This window comes from Saimiri boliviensis, chromosome 1 (assembly GCF_048565385.1).
Source record: "Saimiri boliviensis isolate mSaiBol1 chromosome 1, mSaiBol1.pri, whole genome shotgun sequence".
NCBI lineage: Eukaryota > Metazoa > Chordata > Mammalia > Primates > Cebidae > Saimiri > Saimiri boliviensis.
This window is the reverse complement of record NC_133449.1, coordinates 145,999,546-146,018,616: the sequence shown is the minus strand read 5'-3', so window position 1 is coordinate 146,018,616 and position 19,071 is coordinate 145,999,546. Positions and strand designations below refer to the sequence as shown.

The following is a 19,071-nucleotide window of genomic DNA, read 5'->3' as shown; positions in this document are numbered from 1 at the left end:
AATCCCCCAGAAAGTTCCCGAACGTCCCTTTCCAGTCAGATCCTACCACCACCACCACCCACCCCAGATAAGCACATTTCTGATTCCTATCACCATAGATTAGTTTATTAGCCTGTTCTTGCATTCAAATAGCTGGAATTGTGTAGTGTGCACGCTTTTGTGTCTGGCTGCTTTTGCTGAAAATAATGTTTTTGAGATTCATCCATGTTGCTGCACAGATCAGCAGTTTGTTTCTTTTAATTTCAGAGCAATATTCCACTGTCTGACATTGGCACAGTTCATACGTCCAGTCTTCTGTTGGTGGATATTTGGATGGTCTTCAGTTTTGGAAGTGCCTATGATTCATAGCATGAGTACAGCAGCAATATGCATTCTTGATCATTTGTCTTGTGGCCTGAGTTGATTTTCCTAGGTTAAATTCTAGGAGTGGGATTCCTGGGTCAGAGGCTAGGTACGTGTTTACCTTGGTTAGAATCGCCAGTCTTCCAAAATGTCAATCCCAGCTTATACTCTCAAGGACAATGTGGAGGGCCCCAGTTACCATGCATTCTGTGAACTCAAACAGCGATTTTCTTGACGACAGATATTTTCTTTGATCCGTAGAGGGGATAACCCTTCTGTAGAGGTTCCCATCTCAAGCTAAACACCCTTCAACTGCTGCCACCTACCCTGCTCCTTTTTGCTTTGTTTTCTTGTCTCCTCCTGCTCTCAGGAAGCACAAAGACCTGTTGGAGGCCGTTTGTCTCTGGTCCCAGCAGCAGTGTGGATGCTCCACAGTCTGTTCTTTTACTCTTGAGTCACCTTGCTAGTCACAGGTCAGAGGGTGGAGGTCAGGGGTCAGAGGTCAGAAGCTGAGTCCTTCAGAAGAACATCAGCGGCTTCCTTGAGCAGGAAGGACCCATTGACTGGTCCCACACTGGCTTTCTTTCTTGCCTTCTTTCACAGTCAAGTAAGTCTTTGCTCACAGATCTCTATTGATAGTGCAAAAGCAACAGCAAACAAGGAAATGATTCAAAAATAAAAGAGAAAGACTAAGTTTTTCCAAAACCCATTCTTTTACTATCAGTGATACTCGTAAGTAATAACAGCAAATACCAAGACAGTGTGTATTCTATGCTGGCTCATGTTCTAAGTTTTCTATACATAGAAATCCAGTAAATCAGAGCGAGAACTTTCCAGAGGTCGCCAGGCTCCGGCGCTGACGGGTGTGGACCGCGGACGTCGCTGGGACAGCCCCTCCCCGCTGCTCGCGGCGGCCCCTGGCCCGGCCGCTCCTCGCTGCGCTCCGCCTCCGCCTCCTCGGACTCGGACTCGGGTTTCTATCGCGCCTCACTTCATCCCAGTCCTGGGCGAGCAGCATTGGGTTTATGTCTTTATTTGACGAAAACGAGCTGTTGCGCAGCCATTGGTACCTGTATTGGGGAAACATAGCATACAAGCAAGAAGCTTACAGCCTCAGTGGCGAAAATTTTTTCATGTCAGAGACCGAGAACTCTTGCAGTCGTTTATGTCATCCCTTCTTCTCCAGACAGAAGATACCAAAAAGTTGCAATCAAAGATCTCTTCATCTTATTGATAAAGCCACTAATAATAAGCCAAAATGTCTGTCAACGTCAACCGCAGCGTGTCAGACCAGTTCTATCGCTACAAGATGCCCCGTCTGATTGCCAAGGTTGAGGGCAAAGGAAATGGAATCAAGACAGTTATAGTCAACATGGTTGACGTTGCCAAGGCGCTTAATCGGCCTCCAACGTATCCCACCAAATATTTTGGTTGTGAGCTGGGAGCACAGACCCAGTTTGATGTTAAGAATGACCGTTACATTGTCAATGGATCTCATGAGCCGAATAAGCTGCAAGACATGTTGGATGGATTCATTAAAAAATTTGTTCTCTGTCCTGAATGTGAGAATCCTGAAACAGATCTGCATGTAAATCCAAAGAAGCAAACAATAGGTAATTCTTGTAAAGCCTGTGGCTATCGAGGCATGCTTGACACACATCATAAACTCTGCACATTCATTCTCAAAAACCCACCTGAGAATAGTGACAGTGGTACAGGAAAGAAAGAAAAGGAGAAGAAAAATAGAAAGGGCAAAGACCAAGGAAAATGGCTCCGTATCCAGCAGTGAGACACCACCACCACCACCGCCAAATGAAATTAGTCCTCCTCCACATACAGTGGAAGAAGAGGAAGATGACGACTGGGGAGAAGATACAACTGAGGAAGCTCAAAGACGTCGAATGGATGAAATCAGTGACCATGCAAAAGTTCTGACTCTCAGTGATGATTTGGAAAGAACAGTTGAGGAGCGGGTCAATATCTTGTTTGATTTTGTTAAGAAGAAGAAAGAAGAGGGTATTATTGATTCATCTGACAAAGAAATTGTTGCTGAAGCAGAAAGACTAGATGTAAAAGCCATGGGCCCTCTTGTTCTGACTGAAGTTCTTTTTAATGAGAAGATCAGAGAACAGATTAAGAAATATAGGCGCCATTTCCTACGATTTTGTCACAACAACAAAAAAGCTCAGCGGTACCTCCTTCATGGTTTGGAGTGTGTGGTAGCAATGCATCAAGCTCAGCTTATCTCCAGGATTCCACATATCTTGAAGGAGATGTATGATGCAGACCTTTTAGAAGAAGAGGTCATCATCAGCTGGTCGGAAAAGGCCTCTAAGAAATATGTTTCCAAAGAACTTGCCAAAGAGATTCGTGTAAAAGCAGAACCATTTATAAAATGGTTGAAGGAGGCAGAGGAAGAATCTTCTGGTGGTGAGGAAGAAGATGAAGATGAGAACATTGAGGTGGTGTATTCGAAGACTGCCAGTGTACCGAAAGTTGAAACCGTGAAGTCCGACAACAAGGATGACGACATTGATATTGATGCCATTTAAGGGGATGGATGCAACCTAGCTTAACAGTGTAATGCTGCAAATTTTTTTCCATTATCAGCCAGAAGTGCAACATGTATGTGCAAAAGCTAAAATGGCTTAACATCATGCTACACTTTACACTAAAAATCTCTTACTGTGAGTGATCTGTAATTAAGCCCAATGAGACATCTAGGGAGTCCATACACATCAGTGAGCAGATGTAGTTTGCTTATTTATAGCATGTTTCTTTTCGAAAAAACTAGTGGTGGACACATTTGGATCACATTTATACAGTTATAAAAATAAAAATTTGATTTTGGTCATTCTAAAAAAAAAAAAAAAAAAAAAGAAAGAAATCCAGTAAATCCTTACATAGCCCTTTGAGGTCAGAATTTCATGTCCAGCCTAGTTTACAGATGAGGATGCTGAGGCAAAAGAGGATCTCACCTTGCCCAAGGCAAGGTGGAGCCAGAGTTTGAACCCAGGCAGTCTAGCGTCAGAGTCTGTATCTTTTTTAAAAAAAAAAAAAAATTGGCCGGGCGCGGTGGCTCAAGCCTGTAATCCCAGCACTTTGGGAGGCCGAGGCGGGTGAATCACGAGGTCAAGAGATCGAGATCATCCTGGTCAACATGGTGAAACCCTGTCTCTACTAAAAATACAAAAAATTAGCTGGGCATGGTGGCGCGTGCCTGTAATCCCAGCTACTCAGGAGGCTGAGGCAGGAGAATTGCCTGAGCCCAGGAGGCGGAGGTTGCGGTGAGCCGAGATCGCGCCATTGCACTCCAGCCTGGGTAACAAGAGCGAAACTCCGTCTCAAAAAAAAAAAAAAAAAAAAAAAAATTTATTTTTGAGACAGTCTCACTCTGTCACCCAGGCTGGAGGGCAGTGGCATGATGTCAGCTCACTGCAGGCTTCGCCTCCCGGGTTCAAGTGATTCTCCTGCCTCAGCCTCCTGGGTAGCTGGGATTACAGGCGTGCTCCACTATGCCTAGTGTGACCTCGCTCTAATTTGACTAATGATGCCTGCAAATACTCTGTTTTAGTATAGACAGAGTTTCTCCATGTTGACCAGGCTGGCCTCAAACTCCTGGCCTCAAGTGATCCCCCTGCTTCAGCCTCCCAAACTGCTGGATTACAGGTGTGAGCCACCGTGCCAGGCCCAGGGTCTGTATTTTATACCTGCGTGTTTTCCCTTAGGTTCATTTACAGTCTAGAAATGTAATCACATTTATTTAAAAAGGAAACTTTGTATCACTGGCATAAATGGAAGATCCACATTGCTTGACATGAATAGATGATAACCATAACAAATGAATACTCTGACCTAGTGTGGTGGCTCTTGCCTATAATCCCAGCACTTGGAGAGGCTGAGACCAGGAGTTTGAGACCAGCCTGGGCAACATAGCAAGACCCTGTTATTATAAAACAAAAAAAGAAGATGATTAGTGGGGCATGATTGAGTGCACCTGTAGTCCTGGTTATGTGGGAGGTTGCCTTGAGCCCAGAAGTTTGAGGCTGCAGTGAGCTTGCTTGTGTAACGTCACTCCAGCCTGGGCAACACAGTGAAACCCTGTCTCAAAAAAACAAGGAGAAGGAGAAGAAGAAGAGTACTCTGTTATAACAGCATATTATGATTCTAAATAGCACCTATTGCTCCTTCCGCATTTTAATTTTTAAATTTTCTTTTCTTTTGGAGGGGGAATGGAGTTCTGCTCTTGTTGCCCAGGCTGGAGTGCAAAGGTGCGATCTTGGCTCACTGCAACCTTTGTCTCCCAGGTTCAAGCGATTCTCCTGCCTGAGCCTCCCGAATGGCTGACATTACAGGCATGTGCCACCACGCCTGGCTAACTTTGTATTTTTAGTAGAGATGGGGTTTCTCCGTGTTGGTTAGGCTGGTCTTGAACTCCTGACCTCAGGTGATCTGCCCACCTCGGCCTCCCAAAGTACTGGGATTACAGGCATGAGCCACCGTGCCTGGTCTATTTTTTTTTTCTGTTTCTAGCTTTGCATGGATGATCCTTACTCATTTTTAAAGTGGTTTGTGATGCTTTTGGTGGCATATATAAGAAAGTTTTGCGAAATTACAAAGATTTCCTCCTAGAAGTTTTAGGTTTTACAATTAAGTCTATGGTCCATGTAAAGTTATTTCTTTGTTTTTGTTTTTTTTGAGATGGAGTTTCATGCTTGTTGCCCAGGCTAGAATGGTGTGATTTTGGCTCACTGAAACCTCTGTCTCATGGGTTCAAGTAATTCTCCTACCTCAGCTTACTGAGCTGGGATTACAGGCACACACCACCACACCTGGCTAATTTTATATTTTTAGTAGAAATGGGGTTTCATCATGTTGGCCAGGCTGGCCTCAAACTCCTGACCTTGGGTGTTCTGCCTGCTTTGACTTCCCAAAGTGCTGGAATTATAGGGATGAGCCATGGCACCTGGCCAAGTTAATTTCTATACATGGTATGAGATAAGGGTTACGTTTAATTTTTTATATACATCTATAAGGATGTCAAATAGTTTCCACAGCGTTGATTGAATAGACTCCTTTCCTCTGTCTTCTTTGAATCTGACTTTTCTCAGAGACTAGGAGGTTTGAGACTCACAGTTGCTACAAGGATAGAAAGGTATAATTATTTGGCTATGCTCTATTTAAAGCAATCGGCACATGGTCAGCACTCAGGATATACCATTTCCCAGATTTTGCTAACTGCTTTTCTGTGGTTTCCAGGTTGGTTTGTTTTGTTTTGTTGTGCTTTGCTTTAAGTGTAAACAGGAATGCAGTGGATATTTCAGGCATTCAGCTTTTTCTTCTCTGAAATTATTTTAGAGTATATTTCTGGGTCTTTCCCCATACTACAAATCAGTATAAAAAGTGGACCCGGCCGGGCGTGGTGGCTCACACCTGTAATCCTAGCACTTTGGGAGGCTGAGGTGGGTGGATCACGAGGTCAGGAGTTCAAGACCAGCCTGGCCAAGATGGTGAAACCCTGTCTCTACTAAAATACAAAAATTTTGACTGACAAGCCTAAGGTAAAGACAAACAGACAAAAACAAACAAAAAACCCAAAAATTAGCTGGGCGTGGTGGTGGGCGCCTGTGATCCAAGCTACTGAGGAGGCTGAGGCAGGAGAGTTGCTTGAATCCGGGAGGCAGAGGTTGCAGTGAGCCAAGATCGTGCCACTGTACTCCAGCCGGGGTGACAGAGTGAGACTCTGTCTAAAAAAGAAAAAAAAAGGTAGACCCATGCACTCTGCCAGAAGCCATGGATTGCTTTTGAATTAACCCTGCTTCCAACCAGAGGGAACTCCCTGAGAGATTTGAAACATGGAATCAGGCTGGGTGCACTGGCTCATGCCTGTAACTGCAGTGTTTTGGGAGGCCAAGGTAGAAGGACCACTTGAGCCCAGGAGTTCAAGACCAGCCTAGGCAATTTATTGAGACCTTGTCTCTACAAGAGAATTGTAAAACTTAGCTGGGCATGGTGGTGCGAACCTGTAGTCTCAGCCACTTGGGAGACTGAGGCAGAAAGATCGCCTGAACCTAGGAGTTTAAGGCAACAGAGTGAAGACCTTATCTCAAAAGAAAGAAAGAAAGAAAAAAAAAAAAAAAAAAAGAAAGAAAAGAAAAAAAAGAAATCGAATCATCCCCTTCCCTGGGGAAACTTTCCTGCTTTCTGACCTCCTCACTCCCCGCACTCTCTCCCTGGTCCTCTGATGGGTGGTTTCTTATCCTCCCAATAGCTGCATATGCTTTCCTGTGATATTTTATACTTATTTATTTATGTGTTTATTATTTATTTGAGACAAGGTCTTTGTCACCCGGGCTGGTCTTTCTCTGTCACACATGGCTCACTGCAGCTTGGAATTCCCGGGATCAAGCCTCTTGAGTACGTGGAACTACGGGTATGCCATCACATCTAGCAAATTGAAAAAAAAATTATTTGTAGATGTTAGGTCTCATTATATTTATTGCCCAGGCTGCTTTCAAACTCTTGGGCTCAAGCAATCCTCTTGCCTCAGCCTCCAAAACTGCTGGGATTGCTAGTGTGTGCCACTGCACCAGCCCAGTATTTTTTTTTAAAAAACAAATAAACTTGTTTAAGTAAAAAAGGTGAGTGACTGTAGGGAAATCTAACTCCATGTTGGTAGTGTCTGGCCCAAGAGTGCTGTGTAGGCACCTGGCCTTGTTAGGAAATGCTGACTAAGGCCTCGTCCTGTTTTGGTGGTTCTGTCACTTGTAAAGATGGCGTCGATTTTCATGTTTTGTTTCACCTGCGCTTGGGAGATGCCCTTGGGATATGGTGTGGCACTGAGGTTTCCAGATGCGCTAACACTGATCACAGATATGTGGCACCCACTAGAAGTGTATAGCCTGGATCCAGGATGTGTTTGATCACATTCATTCAGATGTCTTTGGGTCATATGGGAAAATGCATGTCCAGAACCCAGCCAATCTTGTTTGAAAAGCAGTCATTTGAAAACAAATTCCACAGGCCTGGAGACTATCTGATTTCAGGCAGAGGTCAGAAACAGGAGGAAAGCACACTATTCTGTTTATATCAGACATCTTGGCAAAGCTGTTCATCTGCAACTGCCTCTGCTTGCCTCATGGGGAAAGACTTAATCAGAAAGCGAGATGAGTTTCACGTTTAGCAACCCTCAGTGAATTAATGAATCTAGGCATTTAGCGGCATTGGCTGCCAACATCAGCAAAGAGTGGAGCGTAGTTGTCATGTGCCTTCTGTTGAAACAACACAGCACCACTTGTATTGTGACAAAGGGCTGGAGCTTGAGTCTGTTCCCACTGCAAGTGTGCAGAAAGAGAAGACAGAGGAGGCCAGGCCTGGTGACTCACGCCTGTAATCCGGTAGTTAGGGAGGCTGGGGTGAGAGGATTGCTTGAGCCCAGGAGTTTGAGACCAGCTTGGGCAACATAATGAGACCCTGTCTCTACAAAAAATAAAAATAAAAATTAGTCAGGTGTGGTGGCTCATGCCTGTAGTCCCAGCTACTGGAGAGGCTGAGGTGAGAGGATCACTTGAGCCTAAGAGGTAGAGGCTTCAGTGACCTGTGATTACGTCACTGCACTCCAGCCTGGGTGACAGAGGGAGACCCTGTCCCCCACAAAAAGACAGAGGAACATGTTGAACTGCACCATGAATCTGCAATCCGGAAACTCTAGGCTATAGTCTGAGGATACTTCTTAAAAGAAAAACTTTATGTGCAGGTCTTGCAGGATTGTTGCATAGGTACACACATGCCATGGTGGTTTGCTGTCTCCATCCCCCTGTCACCTACATCAGGCATTTCTCCCAGTGTTATCCCTCCCCTCCCCTCCCCTAGCCCCCTAAAAGATCTGCACATGTACCCCAGAAATTAAAGTACAAAAAAAAAAAAAAACCCTACATAATAGAATTGGAAAATGCCTTAGCTTTCTAAGACTGATTTGGACTAAAGTAGAAACAATGAGAAAGACAGACTAGAAAAAGAAGTAAAGACAGGCCAAGCAGACCTGAAACTACTCTGAAATTATAATTAAAATGATTTCTTTCCTTGGATTCCTTTTTATTTTATTTTTTAAATTTTTGCTGGAGGTTGGTTTATTTTATTTTATTTTTTAGTAGAGACAGGATTTCACCATGTTGGCCAGTCTGGTCTCAAACTCCTGACCTCAAGTGATCCATCCTCCTCAGCCTCCCAAAGTGCTGGGATTACAGGCGTCAGCCACCATGCCCAGCCGTTATACACTTTATTTATTTATTTTAAGACAGGGTCTTGCTCTGTTGCCCAGGCTGGCGTGCAGTGGCATGATCATGGTTCACTGCAGCCTTCGCTTTGCTGGCTCAAATGATCCTCCCACTTTGGCCTCCCAAGTAGCTGGGACCACAGGCATGTGCCACCACACCTGACTAATTTAAAAAAAATTTTTTTTTGGTAGATATGAGTTCTCACTGTGTTGCCCAGGCTGGTCTCAAAGCCCTGGGCTCAAGTGATCTCCTGGCTTCAGCCTCCCAAATTGCTGAGATTACAGGTGTGAGCCACCACACGCAGCCTGTACCCTTCAAAATGGTATATTTTATGGCATGCAAATTATATCCTGATTTTTAAAAAGAAAAAAGTCTTAAGAGGCACATCAGACATTTAAAAAATAACCAGAGAAAATGGAACATGGATTCTATATTAAATCATATTAAAGAGTTATTAATTTGATGGTTGTGTGATAATGATATTGTGCTTATACATTTTAAAAATCCCTACATGCTGGCAAAATGGCATGTTTGAGATTTGCTTTAAAGTATTCCTGGAAAAAAAATTGGAGGTTGAGTGAAACTGGAATGACAGAAGATTGATATTTTTTTGTTGTTTTGAGACAGAATCTCGCTCTAATGCCCAGACCGGAGTGCAGTGGTGCGATCTTGGCTCACTGCAACCTTCACCTCCTGGGTTCCAGTGAGTCTCGTGCCTCAGCCCCCTGAGTAGCTGGGATTACAGGTGTACACCACCATACCTGGCTAATTTTTGTATTTTTAGTAGAGACAGGGTTTCACCATGTTGCCCAGGCTGGTCTCAAACTCCTGACCCCAAGTGATCTGTCCACCTTGACTACCCACAGTGCTGGGATTATGAGTGTGAGACACTGTGCCAGCCAGATTGAAATTTCTTTTTTTGTTTTTGAGACAGAGTCTCGCTCTTTTGCCCAGGCTAGAGTGCAGTGGCATGATCTTGGCTCACTGCAACCTCCACTTTCCTGGGTTCAAGTGATTCTCCTATCTCAGCCTCCCAAGCAGCTGGGATTAGAGGTGCCCAGGTAATTTTTATATTTTTAGTAGAGATGGGGTTTCACCATCTTGGCCAGGATGGTCTCGAACTCCTGACCTCGTGATTCACCCACCTTGGCTTCCCAAAGTGCTGAGATTACAGGTGTGAGCCACCACGCCCAGCCCAGATTGATAATTTTTGAAGCTGAGTAACAGCTATTTTGGGGTCCATCATACTATTCTGTCTTGTTTCAGTTTGTTTTAACAATTTCCATTATAAAAAGCTGTAAACAGTAAATCAAATAGGGCAGAGAAAAAAAAAAGTCTTGACTAGTTCTGAATTCTAGAAAGTTCCTCTTCCAGCTGAAGATTCTGAGCTGGGTCCTATGGCAAGGACAGCATACTTTCGTCCTCAAAGGCCTCCTGACTGGGGACTGAGCTTCAGTTTGAGAGAAGCCACCTGAACCACTCCTAGAAGTTGTTTTGGGTTGGAGCTGAGCTGGTGTACAGAGCATTTTGGAGATGATGTACATTTGTGTTGTATCAGTTAGCTTCTACTGCGTAACAAACCACCCTAACACTTAGTGGCTTCAAATAAATAAACATTTATTATATCTCATGATTCTGTGGGTGGACTAGGATGCAGGGATGACTTGGCTGGGGCCAGCTCTTCTAGGATGGCCTCCCTTAAATGTCTGAGGCTTCGGCAGGCTACCAGGATTAGTTACATGATATGAAGGCTCCCTGGCAGCGAGAGAGGGAAAGTCCCAATGCACAAGTATGTCCCATTGGTCACAGCAAGTCACATGGCCAAGCCTAGATCCAGTGGGTGGAGGAATAGAGGCTCCTTTGCATATCGGACCTGGGATTTAAGAGTGCTGGCCAGCGTGACCAAGACCACCTCTCTGAATGCAACTGACATCTAGGTGTGGAGTGGTCCTCTGTTATTCATGTGCCCGACGTCTGGAATCTTCTTGCCACTGTTCAGACAGGGTTGGTGGGTAAAATGTTACTTAGAAATATAGATCCCAGGCCCAGGCATGGGGGTTCACACCTATAATCCTAGCACTTTTGAAGGCAGAGAGAGGCAGGCAGATCACTTGAGGACAGAAGTTCAAGACCAGCCTGGGCATCATGGTGAAATCCCATCTCTGCTTAAAAAATTTTTTTTTTAGTCAGGAGTGGTGGCTGGAGCCTGTAGTCCCAGCTGCTTGGGAGGCTGAGGCAGGAGAATTGCTTGAACCAAGGAGGTGGAGGCTGCAGTGAGCTGAGGTTGCACCACTGCATTCCAGCCTGGGCAAGAAAGTGAGACTCCATTTCAAGGAAAAAAAGAAAGAAAGAAAGAAAGAAAGTTAGATCCTGGGCTTGGACTAATGGAATTAGCCAGAAGAAACAGTTCCTAGTTCTGCTGTTGTCTTCCTTTTTCTGTGGCCTAAACTCAGATTTCAGTCCCTTTTTCCCTCCACCTCCTCTTGTGTTGGACATCTGGGGTTCACTGCCTGTGACCTCTTCCTGTGCTCTCCCACATTCTTAAGGGAAGACTGCCTTGATTTGAAGGGGGAAGATGGGGTAGGGTGAGTTGGTGACTCTGTGGCCTTGGGCCAGCTCCCTTTCCCTCTGGGGTTTTACTTTCTCATCTCTAGGATGTTGGATTGTATGGTACAGCTCTGAGATATTTTTGGTCCTGTCCTGCTTATAGGGAAGTGTTCAAGTAGGGCAGGTGATTCAACACTATGCCCCTTGGGACTTTTACACACACACACACTTTTACACACACACACACACACACACACACACACACACACACACCCCTCCTGCCCTTTGCAATGTTATTTTACAGCTCCTTTTATCAAGAAGTAGAGTCTGTCCTCCCACCACACACCTTGAATCCGCTTTGGGCAATGTGATGGAAATGATAGTGTGATTATTCTGAGCCTAGGATTTAAGAGACCTTGACTTATTTGCTTACTTTCCTGGAGCCCTGCTTCTGCTGTGAGAACAAGTCAAGGCTAGCCTGCTGGAGGATGAGACGTCCTAGATAAGGCCAACCTAGACTAGCCAGCATCCTGCCAATCCACCAGCAGGAGCAAGGCTACCCAAATCAGCTGAGCTCAGCCTGAATCAGTCAAGTCCAGCCTAGATCAGCCCAGCCCAGCCTGGAACAGCCACGTACAGCCCAGATCAGCTTAGTACAGTCTAGATCAGCTAAGTCCAGCCTAGATCAGCCATATCCAGCCTAGATCAGCCAGAGACAACCTAGATTAGCCAAGTACAGCCTAGATAAGCCAAGCCTAGCCTAGATCAGCCAAGCCCAGCCTAGATAACCTAAGCTCAACCTGGATCAGCAGAACCAAGCCTATATCAGCCAAGTCCAACTTAGATCAGGCAAATTCAGCCTAGATCAGCCATATCTAGCCTAGATCAGCCAAAGACAGCCTAGGTCAGCCAAATTCAGCCCAGGTCAGCCAAGTCCAGCCCAGATCAGCTAAGTCTAGCCCAGATCAGCCCAGCCCACCCTGGATCAACTGAGCCAAGTCCAGATCAGCCAAGCCCAGATTAGCCAAGTCCAGCCCAGATCAGTTAAGTCCCAGCCAACCTGTAGTTCATGAAAAATAACGTGATTGTTTTCAGTCACTATATTTTGGTGTGATTTGTCATACAGCATATTGAGTGGGTGCTTGAGGTTTCTCACTGGCTGTGTGTGTCCTGAACATGAAACTGTACCACCTCTGAAGGGCTGGGGCGCAGGCTCTAGAGTTAAACTGCCAGGATTCTAATCCAAGTTTCATATTCCTTTCCTGGGGAGGTAGGCTTGGTTTTCGGATAGAGGACAGAGGAACCAAAAACAAAGCAGTTATCTTAGGAAAGGAGGGGGCAGTGAAGTCCACAGAATGAGCAGGGCCTTACTGCCCCAACTGGTGGACATCACAACGCAGGCCCAGCACAAGAATTTATTTATTTATTTTTGTTTTTTGAGACAGGATCTTACTCTGTTGTCCAGGCTGGAGTGCAGTGGTGTGATCCTAGCTCACTGCAGCCTTGATATCTTGGGCTCAAGTGATCCTACTACCTCAGCCTCCTGAGTAGCTGGGACTACAGGAGTGCAATGGCATGATCTTGGCTCACTGCAACCTCTGCCTCCTGGGTTCAGGCAATTCTCCTGCCTCAGCCTCCTGAGTAGCTCGGATTACAGGCACGAGCCACTGTACCCAGCTAATTTTTTGTATTTTTAGTAGAGACGGGGTTTCACCATGTTGACCAGGATGGTCTCAATCTCTCGACCTCGTGATCCACCCGCCTCGGCCTCCCAAAGTGCTGGGATTACAGGCTTGAGCCACCGCGCCCGGCCCGGGAGTTTTTTTTTTTTTTTGAGATGGTGTTTTGCTCTGTCACCCAGGCTGGAGTGCAGAGTGCAATCTTGATTCACTGTAATCTCTGCCTCCTGGGTTCAAATAGTTCTCCTGCCTCAGCTTCCCAAGTAGCTGAGATTACAAGCACCTGCCACCATGCCTGGCTAATATTTGTATTTTTTAAAATTTATTTTATTTTCTAATATTCGTATTTTTAATAGAGACAGGGTTTCACCATGTTGCCCAGGCTTGTCTTGAATTCCTGACCTCAGATGATCCGCCTGCCTCAGCCTCCCAAAGTGTCGGGATTAAAGGCATGAGCCACTGCACCCGGCAGGAATTTTTTTGTTTTTAGTTTAGCTTTTATTAAGTCAAAGTTATATCTGTACCTGAATTAAAGAATCAAATAATTCAGTGTGACATTACACACAATAGCAAGCCTCTGCCTTTTCCATTCTTCCTGTTTTGTGTTTTCCAGACACAGGACTTTCAACTTTTTAATTATTTATTTATTTATTTATTATTATTTTTTTTTAAGAGACAGGGTCTCGCTATGTTCCCCACTGAAGTGCAGTGGCTGTTCACAGGCGTGATCCCACTGCTGATCAGCACGGTAGTTTTGACTTGCTCCGTTCGACCTGGGCCAGTTCACCCCTCCTTAGGCAACCTGGTGGTCCCCCGCTCCTGGGAGGTCACCATATTGATGCCGAACTTAGTGCGGACACCCGATTGGCATAGCACTCTATGGTCCAGAACTCCTGGGCTCAAGCGATCCTCCTACCTCAGCCTCCCGAGTAGCTGGGACTACAGGCATGCACCATGTGCCTGGCAGGACTTTCAACTTATTAAAGTCCACGGGATAAGTAGACCTTATTGCCCCAACTGGTGGACATCACAATACAGGCCCAGCGCAAGAATTTATTTTTTATTTTTGTTTTTTGAGACAGAGTCTCACTCTATTGCCTAGGCTGGAGTGCCAGGCTCTTTATGTATCAACGATATATATAGAGATATATAGCATTCTTTTTTTTTTTTTTTTTTTTTTAAACAAGGTCTTGCTCTGATGCTCAGGCTGGAGTGCAGTGGCATCATCATGGCTCATTGCAACCTCTGCCTTCTGGGCTCAAGCAATCCTCCTACCTCAGCCTCCCAAGTAGCTGGGACTACAGGTGCATGTATCACACCCAGCTAATTTTTGTATTTTTTGTAGCAACGGGGTTTCACCATGTTCCCCAGGCTGATCTGGAGCTCTCGGGCTCAAGTGATCCTCCCGCCTCAGCCTCCCAAAGTGCCACAGGTGTGAGCCACTGTGCTCGGCCTAAAAAGCATTCTAAATAGCTGTGTCTTCATTTCAGGCCATATCTATTGATTTCCCACCAGGGAAGATCTAGCTCTTGTCACCTCCTTCCCTCTCCACACACCTGCCCTCTCTGACCTTCGTCTTCCCAGTATCCTTAAGTCATGATTCAGTGAAATTAATATTCAGGTTTTACTCATTACTGTGACTTTGAAAATGCTTTTCACCACTGAATGATGTAGACTGCTATGACAGCTTTTACTTCTTGTGCAACTTTCTCTGCATGAATTTCCCAATGACTGCTGTAAGCCCCAGTGATGGGCAAGGTATGTCCTCAAACTCTCACTCCACCCCGTGCCAGCCCTGAGAGAGAGACAGAGACAGAGAGAGACACAAAGAAAAACAGAGACAGAGAGAGAAAAAGAGAGCGAGAGAAAGACACAGAAAGAGACAGACGGAGAGAGAGATAGGGAGACAGACAGAGATAGAGACAGACAGAAAAACAGGGACAGAGATACACAGAGAGCGACAGAGATACACAGAGAGAGACAGAGACAGAGAGAGATACACAGAGACAGGGAGACAGATGGAGACAGACAGAAAAACAGGAACAGAGATACACAGAGAGAGACAGAAAGAGACAGGGAGGTAGAGACAGAGAGACACACAGGGAGGCAGAGATGGAGAGGGAGAGAGAGACAGAGAAAGAAAGGAGAGACAGAGAGAGAGGAAAGAGAGATAAAGAGACTGAGATAGACAGAGACAGAAAGAGACAGAGAGACACACAGAGAGGCAGAGAGAGGCAAGCCGGGGTCCTCCCAGGATTGGGGAAGGTCACTCTTTTTTTTTGTGATGGAGTTTTGCTCTGTCACCCAGGCTGGAGTGAAATGGCACTATCTTGGCTCACTGGAACCTCCACCTCCCGGGTTCAAGTGATTCTCCTCCTTTAGCCTCCCATGTAGCTGAGATTACAGGTATGTGCCACCATGCCCGGCTCATTTTGTATTTTTTTTTTTTTTTTTTTTTGAGACGGGAGTTTCGCTCTTGTTACCCAGGCTGGAGTGCAATGGCGCGATCTCGGCTCACCGCAACCTCCACCTCCTGGGTTCAGGCAATTCTCCTGCCTCAGCCTCCTGAGTAGCTAGGATTACAGGCACGCGCCACCATGCCCAGCTAATTTTTTGCACTTTTAGTAGAGACGGGGTTTCACCATGTTGACCAGGATGGTCTCGATATCTCGACATTGTGATCCACCCGCCTCGGCCTCCCAAAGTGCTGGGATTACAGGCTTGAGCCACCGCGCCCGGCTCATTTTGTATTTTTAGTAGAGACAGGGTTTCTCCATGTTGGTCAGAATGGTCTTGAACTCCAGACCTCAGGTGATCTACCCACCTCAGCTTCCCAAAGTGCTGGCGTTACAGACATGAGCCACTGTGCCCGGCCTGGGAGGGCCACTCTTTTGGGGACAGGTGGCAGCACACCACCGCTTAGGATCCTTTGGCAAGGAGGGGCCCTGAGGCCTGGGGGCTGTGTCTATTTCAGGGGCTCTGCGAGCAGCCTGCTTTCCTGTGTCCTGCTGCCCCAATCCTGGCGTCCGTGTCACTGGCAACTCCCTCTGTTCTCCCCAAGCTTCCTCATGGTTTCCGCATTTCCATGGGGCCCAGGCTCAGGATGAGCAGGTGTGGCTCGGAGGTGGGTGTCCCATTATTCCTCACTTCCTTTTCTTCCTCATCAGGGTCTGTGGTCCCGGATGCATGGCAGGGCTCTGCGTTGGGGGCTTCTCTTGGAGATTTCTGAATGAGGAGGCTACTAGGAGAATCTATAGGGCAAGGCCAGGGTAAACAGCGTGGCTCTGGTGTGTGCCTATTGGGCCAGCCTGGGGTCTGAGCTATGGGATCCACAGTTCTGTGCACAGCAGAGCTGTGGCCACAGGAGCAGAAAGCCACTGACCAGGCCCCTGTGGCAGGCAGGCAGAACCCAGGAGGTCTGAAGGGCTGTGAGACACGACTCACAGTTACAGACCAGCCCCGAGGGACGGAACTTCCCCCACACCCAAATCTCTACACAGAGGCTTGCGATGGTTTAGTCACAATTCCCAAAGCCAGAAACAGCCCAGACACCCTTCAACTAGTGGACAAACAAGCAGTGATTGGTCTGTACAGTGGAATACACAGGGAGAGACACATAGGGAGACAGAGATGGAGAGGGAGAGACAGAGAAAGAGGAGAGACAGAGGGAGAGCGGAGAGAGACAAAGAGACTGAGACACAGACAGAAAGAGACAAAGAGGGACACACAGAGAGGCAGAGAGAGGCAAGCCGGGGTCCTCCCAGGATTGGGGAAGGCCACTCTTTTTTCTGAGATGGAGTTTTGACCTGTCACCCAGGCTGGGATGAAATGGCACTGTCTCGGTTCACTGCAACCTCTGCCTCCTGGGTTCAAGCGATTCTCCTGCTTTAGCAAGAAAAAGGAAGGAACTACACATGGTTCCCAACTTACAATGGCTCCACTTACATTTTCATTTTTATTTTTTATTTTATTTATTTATTTATTTTGAGACGGAGTTTCGCTCTCGTTACCCAGGCTGGAGTGCAATGGCGCGATCTCGGCTCACCGCAACCTCCGCCTCCTGGGTTCAGGCAATTCTCCTGCCTCAGCCTCCTGAGTAGCTGGGATTACAGGCACACGCCACCATGCCCAGCTGATTTTTTGTGTTTTTTTTTTAGTAGAGACGGGGTTTCACCATGTTGACCAGGATGGTCTCAATCTCTCTACCTCGTGATCCACCCGCCTCGGCCTCCCAAAGTGCTGGGATTACAGGCTTGAGCCACCGCGCCCGGCCCTATTTTTATTTTTTATTTTTGAGACAGATCTCACTCTGTCACCCAGGCTGGAGTGCGGGGCTGCAGGCATGGCTTACGGCAGCCTCAACCTCCTGGTCTCAAGTGATCGTCCCACCTCAGCTTCCCGAGTAGCCAGGACCTCAGGCGCTTGCCACCATGCCTAGCAAATTTTTTGTAGAGATGAGGTTTCACCATGTTACCGAGGCTGGTTTCTAACTGCTGAGCTCAAGCGATCTTCCTGCCTTGGCCTCCCAAAGTGCTGGGGTTGCACGCGTGAGCCATCATGGCTGTCTCACTTAAAATTTTTTGACTTTACAATGGTGTGAAACCATCACAATTTTGAAGTAATGAACAGTATTCAATAAATGACTTGAGATATTCAATACTTCATTATAAAATAGACTTGGTGTTAGGTGATTTTGCCTAACTTTAGGCTAAGGTGAGTGTTCACGTTTCAGGGAGGCTAGGCTAAGCCAGGGTGTTGGGGAGGTTTGGTGTATTAAATGCATTTTTTTTTTTTTTTTTTTTTTTGAGATGGAGCCTTGCTCTGTTGCCCAGGCTGGAGGACAGTGTCGCTACCTTGGCTCACTACAGCCTCTGCCTCCTGGGATCAAGCGATTCTCCTGCTTCAGTCTCCCGAGTAGCTGGGATTAGACATGCGCCACCATGCCTGGCTATTTTTGTATTTTCAGTAGAGAAGGGGTTTTACCGTGTCGCCCAGGCTGATCTCGAATTCCTGGGCTCACGCAATTCTCCATTCTTGGCCTCTTAAAGTGCTGGGATTACAGGCATGAGCCACTGCGCCTGGCCTTTTTTTGGGGATGGGAGCGTGTCTTCTTTTTTAACCTGCCCCGCAGCCTGAGTCATTCATGGCCCTCGATAGGTGAACTCACGCCACCTGTTCATTCTTGGTCCTGCTTTTGTTGAGGTCCCAGGCTGCCAGCTGGTGTCATCGCAACTCACCCATGGGCTGGGGATGCTCAGGTGTCCTGAAGTCGTTTCTCATGTGAGCCCTGTCCAGTTGCCAGGGCAGGGTGGTCCTGTGCAGGCTTTGCATGCTGATGGCTGAGTGGTAGCACTGCTCTTACATAATCAGTTTCTCCCCTCCTTTCTCTTCCCAGAGCCAAATTTCACACTGAGCAGCTGCAGTCGGAGAAATCAGAGAAAGCGTCACCCAGCCTCAGATACCAAGGGACCTGCCGGGGACTCTCTCTTCCTGCTCCTCGGAAAGGAAGACCTCGAGGCCACTGGCTCAGACCCACTCCTGGGCTGCCATGGGACTCGCAGCCACTGCCCCCTGGCTATCCTCCATGCTGCTGGGCAGATAAGGACAGCTGCTGCCCCTGGGGCACCTGCCCGCTCCCGCCGCCCAACCACTCCTCCAGGGCCAGCCCTTCCCTGACTCAGTGGCCACCTCTGCTGCCCCGAGGCCATGTAGGCCACACTCAGGCCTCCATAGACACTCCACTGGGGATGGTTCCTGAGCTCTTGCGGGGACAAGGAACACTACCATGCCCTGGGGCTTCGCCTGGCTGCGCTGTGAGTACTGGGGTGTCTCTGGGGACCTGCCCTGGGAGGCCTTGGCCGAGATCCAGGCTCTGCCATGGCTATAGCAACCAGGGCATTCTCGCTGGTGAGAAGCTGTGATGCTTCCCAGCCTGACTGCAGACACCCTGTGGGATTCCCACGGCCACCCTCTGCCCTATATGCTGCTGACCTCAGGCTCCGATGGGCAAGCTGGGTGGGCAGTTCTGGCTGGGTGGGCATGGTCCTCAGGGTGGTCTTAGGTTGGGACAGGCACTGGGGATAGGTGGCAGCATCTCACCTTTCCAGGCTCGTGGGCTCTGGGGAACGTGTGCAGGCAGCGGTGGCATAGTCCTGGGCGTGGCCAGTGGGGGTGGGGCATGGGCTGGTGAAAGTGTCCAGGAACCCAAGACCCACCGCAGAAGAGCA

At 47.2% G+C, this 19,071-nt stretch overlaps 1 protein-coding gene and 1 pseudogene across 5 annotated transcripts in view; both read left to right on the top strand.

The window, feature by feature from the left end:
- IL34 (interleukin 34) overlaps positions 1-19,071 on the top strand; it is an 80,102-nt gene that overhangs the window by 46,609 nt on the left and 14,422 nt on the right. For all 5 annotated transcript variants that reach the window (XM_010350657.3, XM_003939931.3, XM_074406140.1 and 2 more), the window contains one exon: positions 18,240-18,657. In XM_010350657.3, the coding sequence (XP_010348959.1) occupies positions 18,630-18,657 (28 nt within the window). In that variant the 5' untranslated portion in view covers positions 18,240-18,629. The remainder of the gene's footprint in view (positions 1-18,239; positions 18,658-19,071) is intronic.
- On the top strand, positions 1,153-3,474 carry LOC101041420 (eukaryotic translation initiation factor 5 pseudogene; annotated as a pseudogene).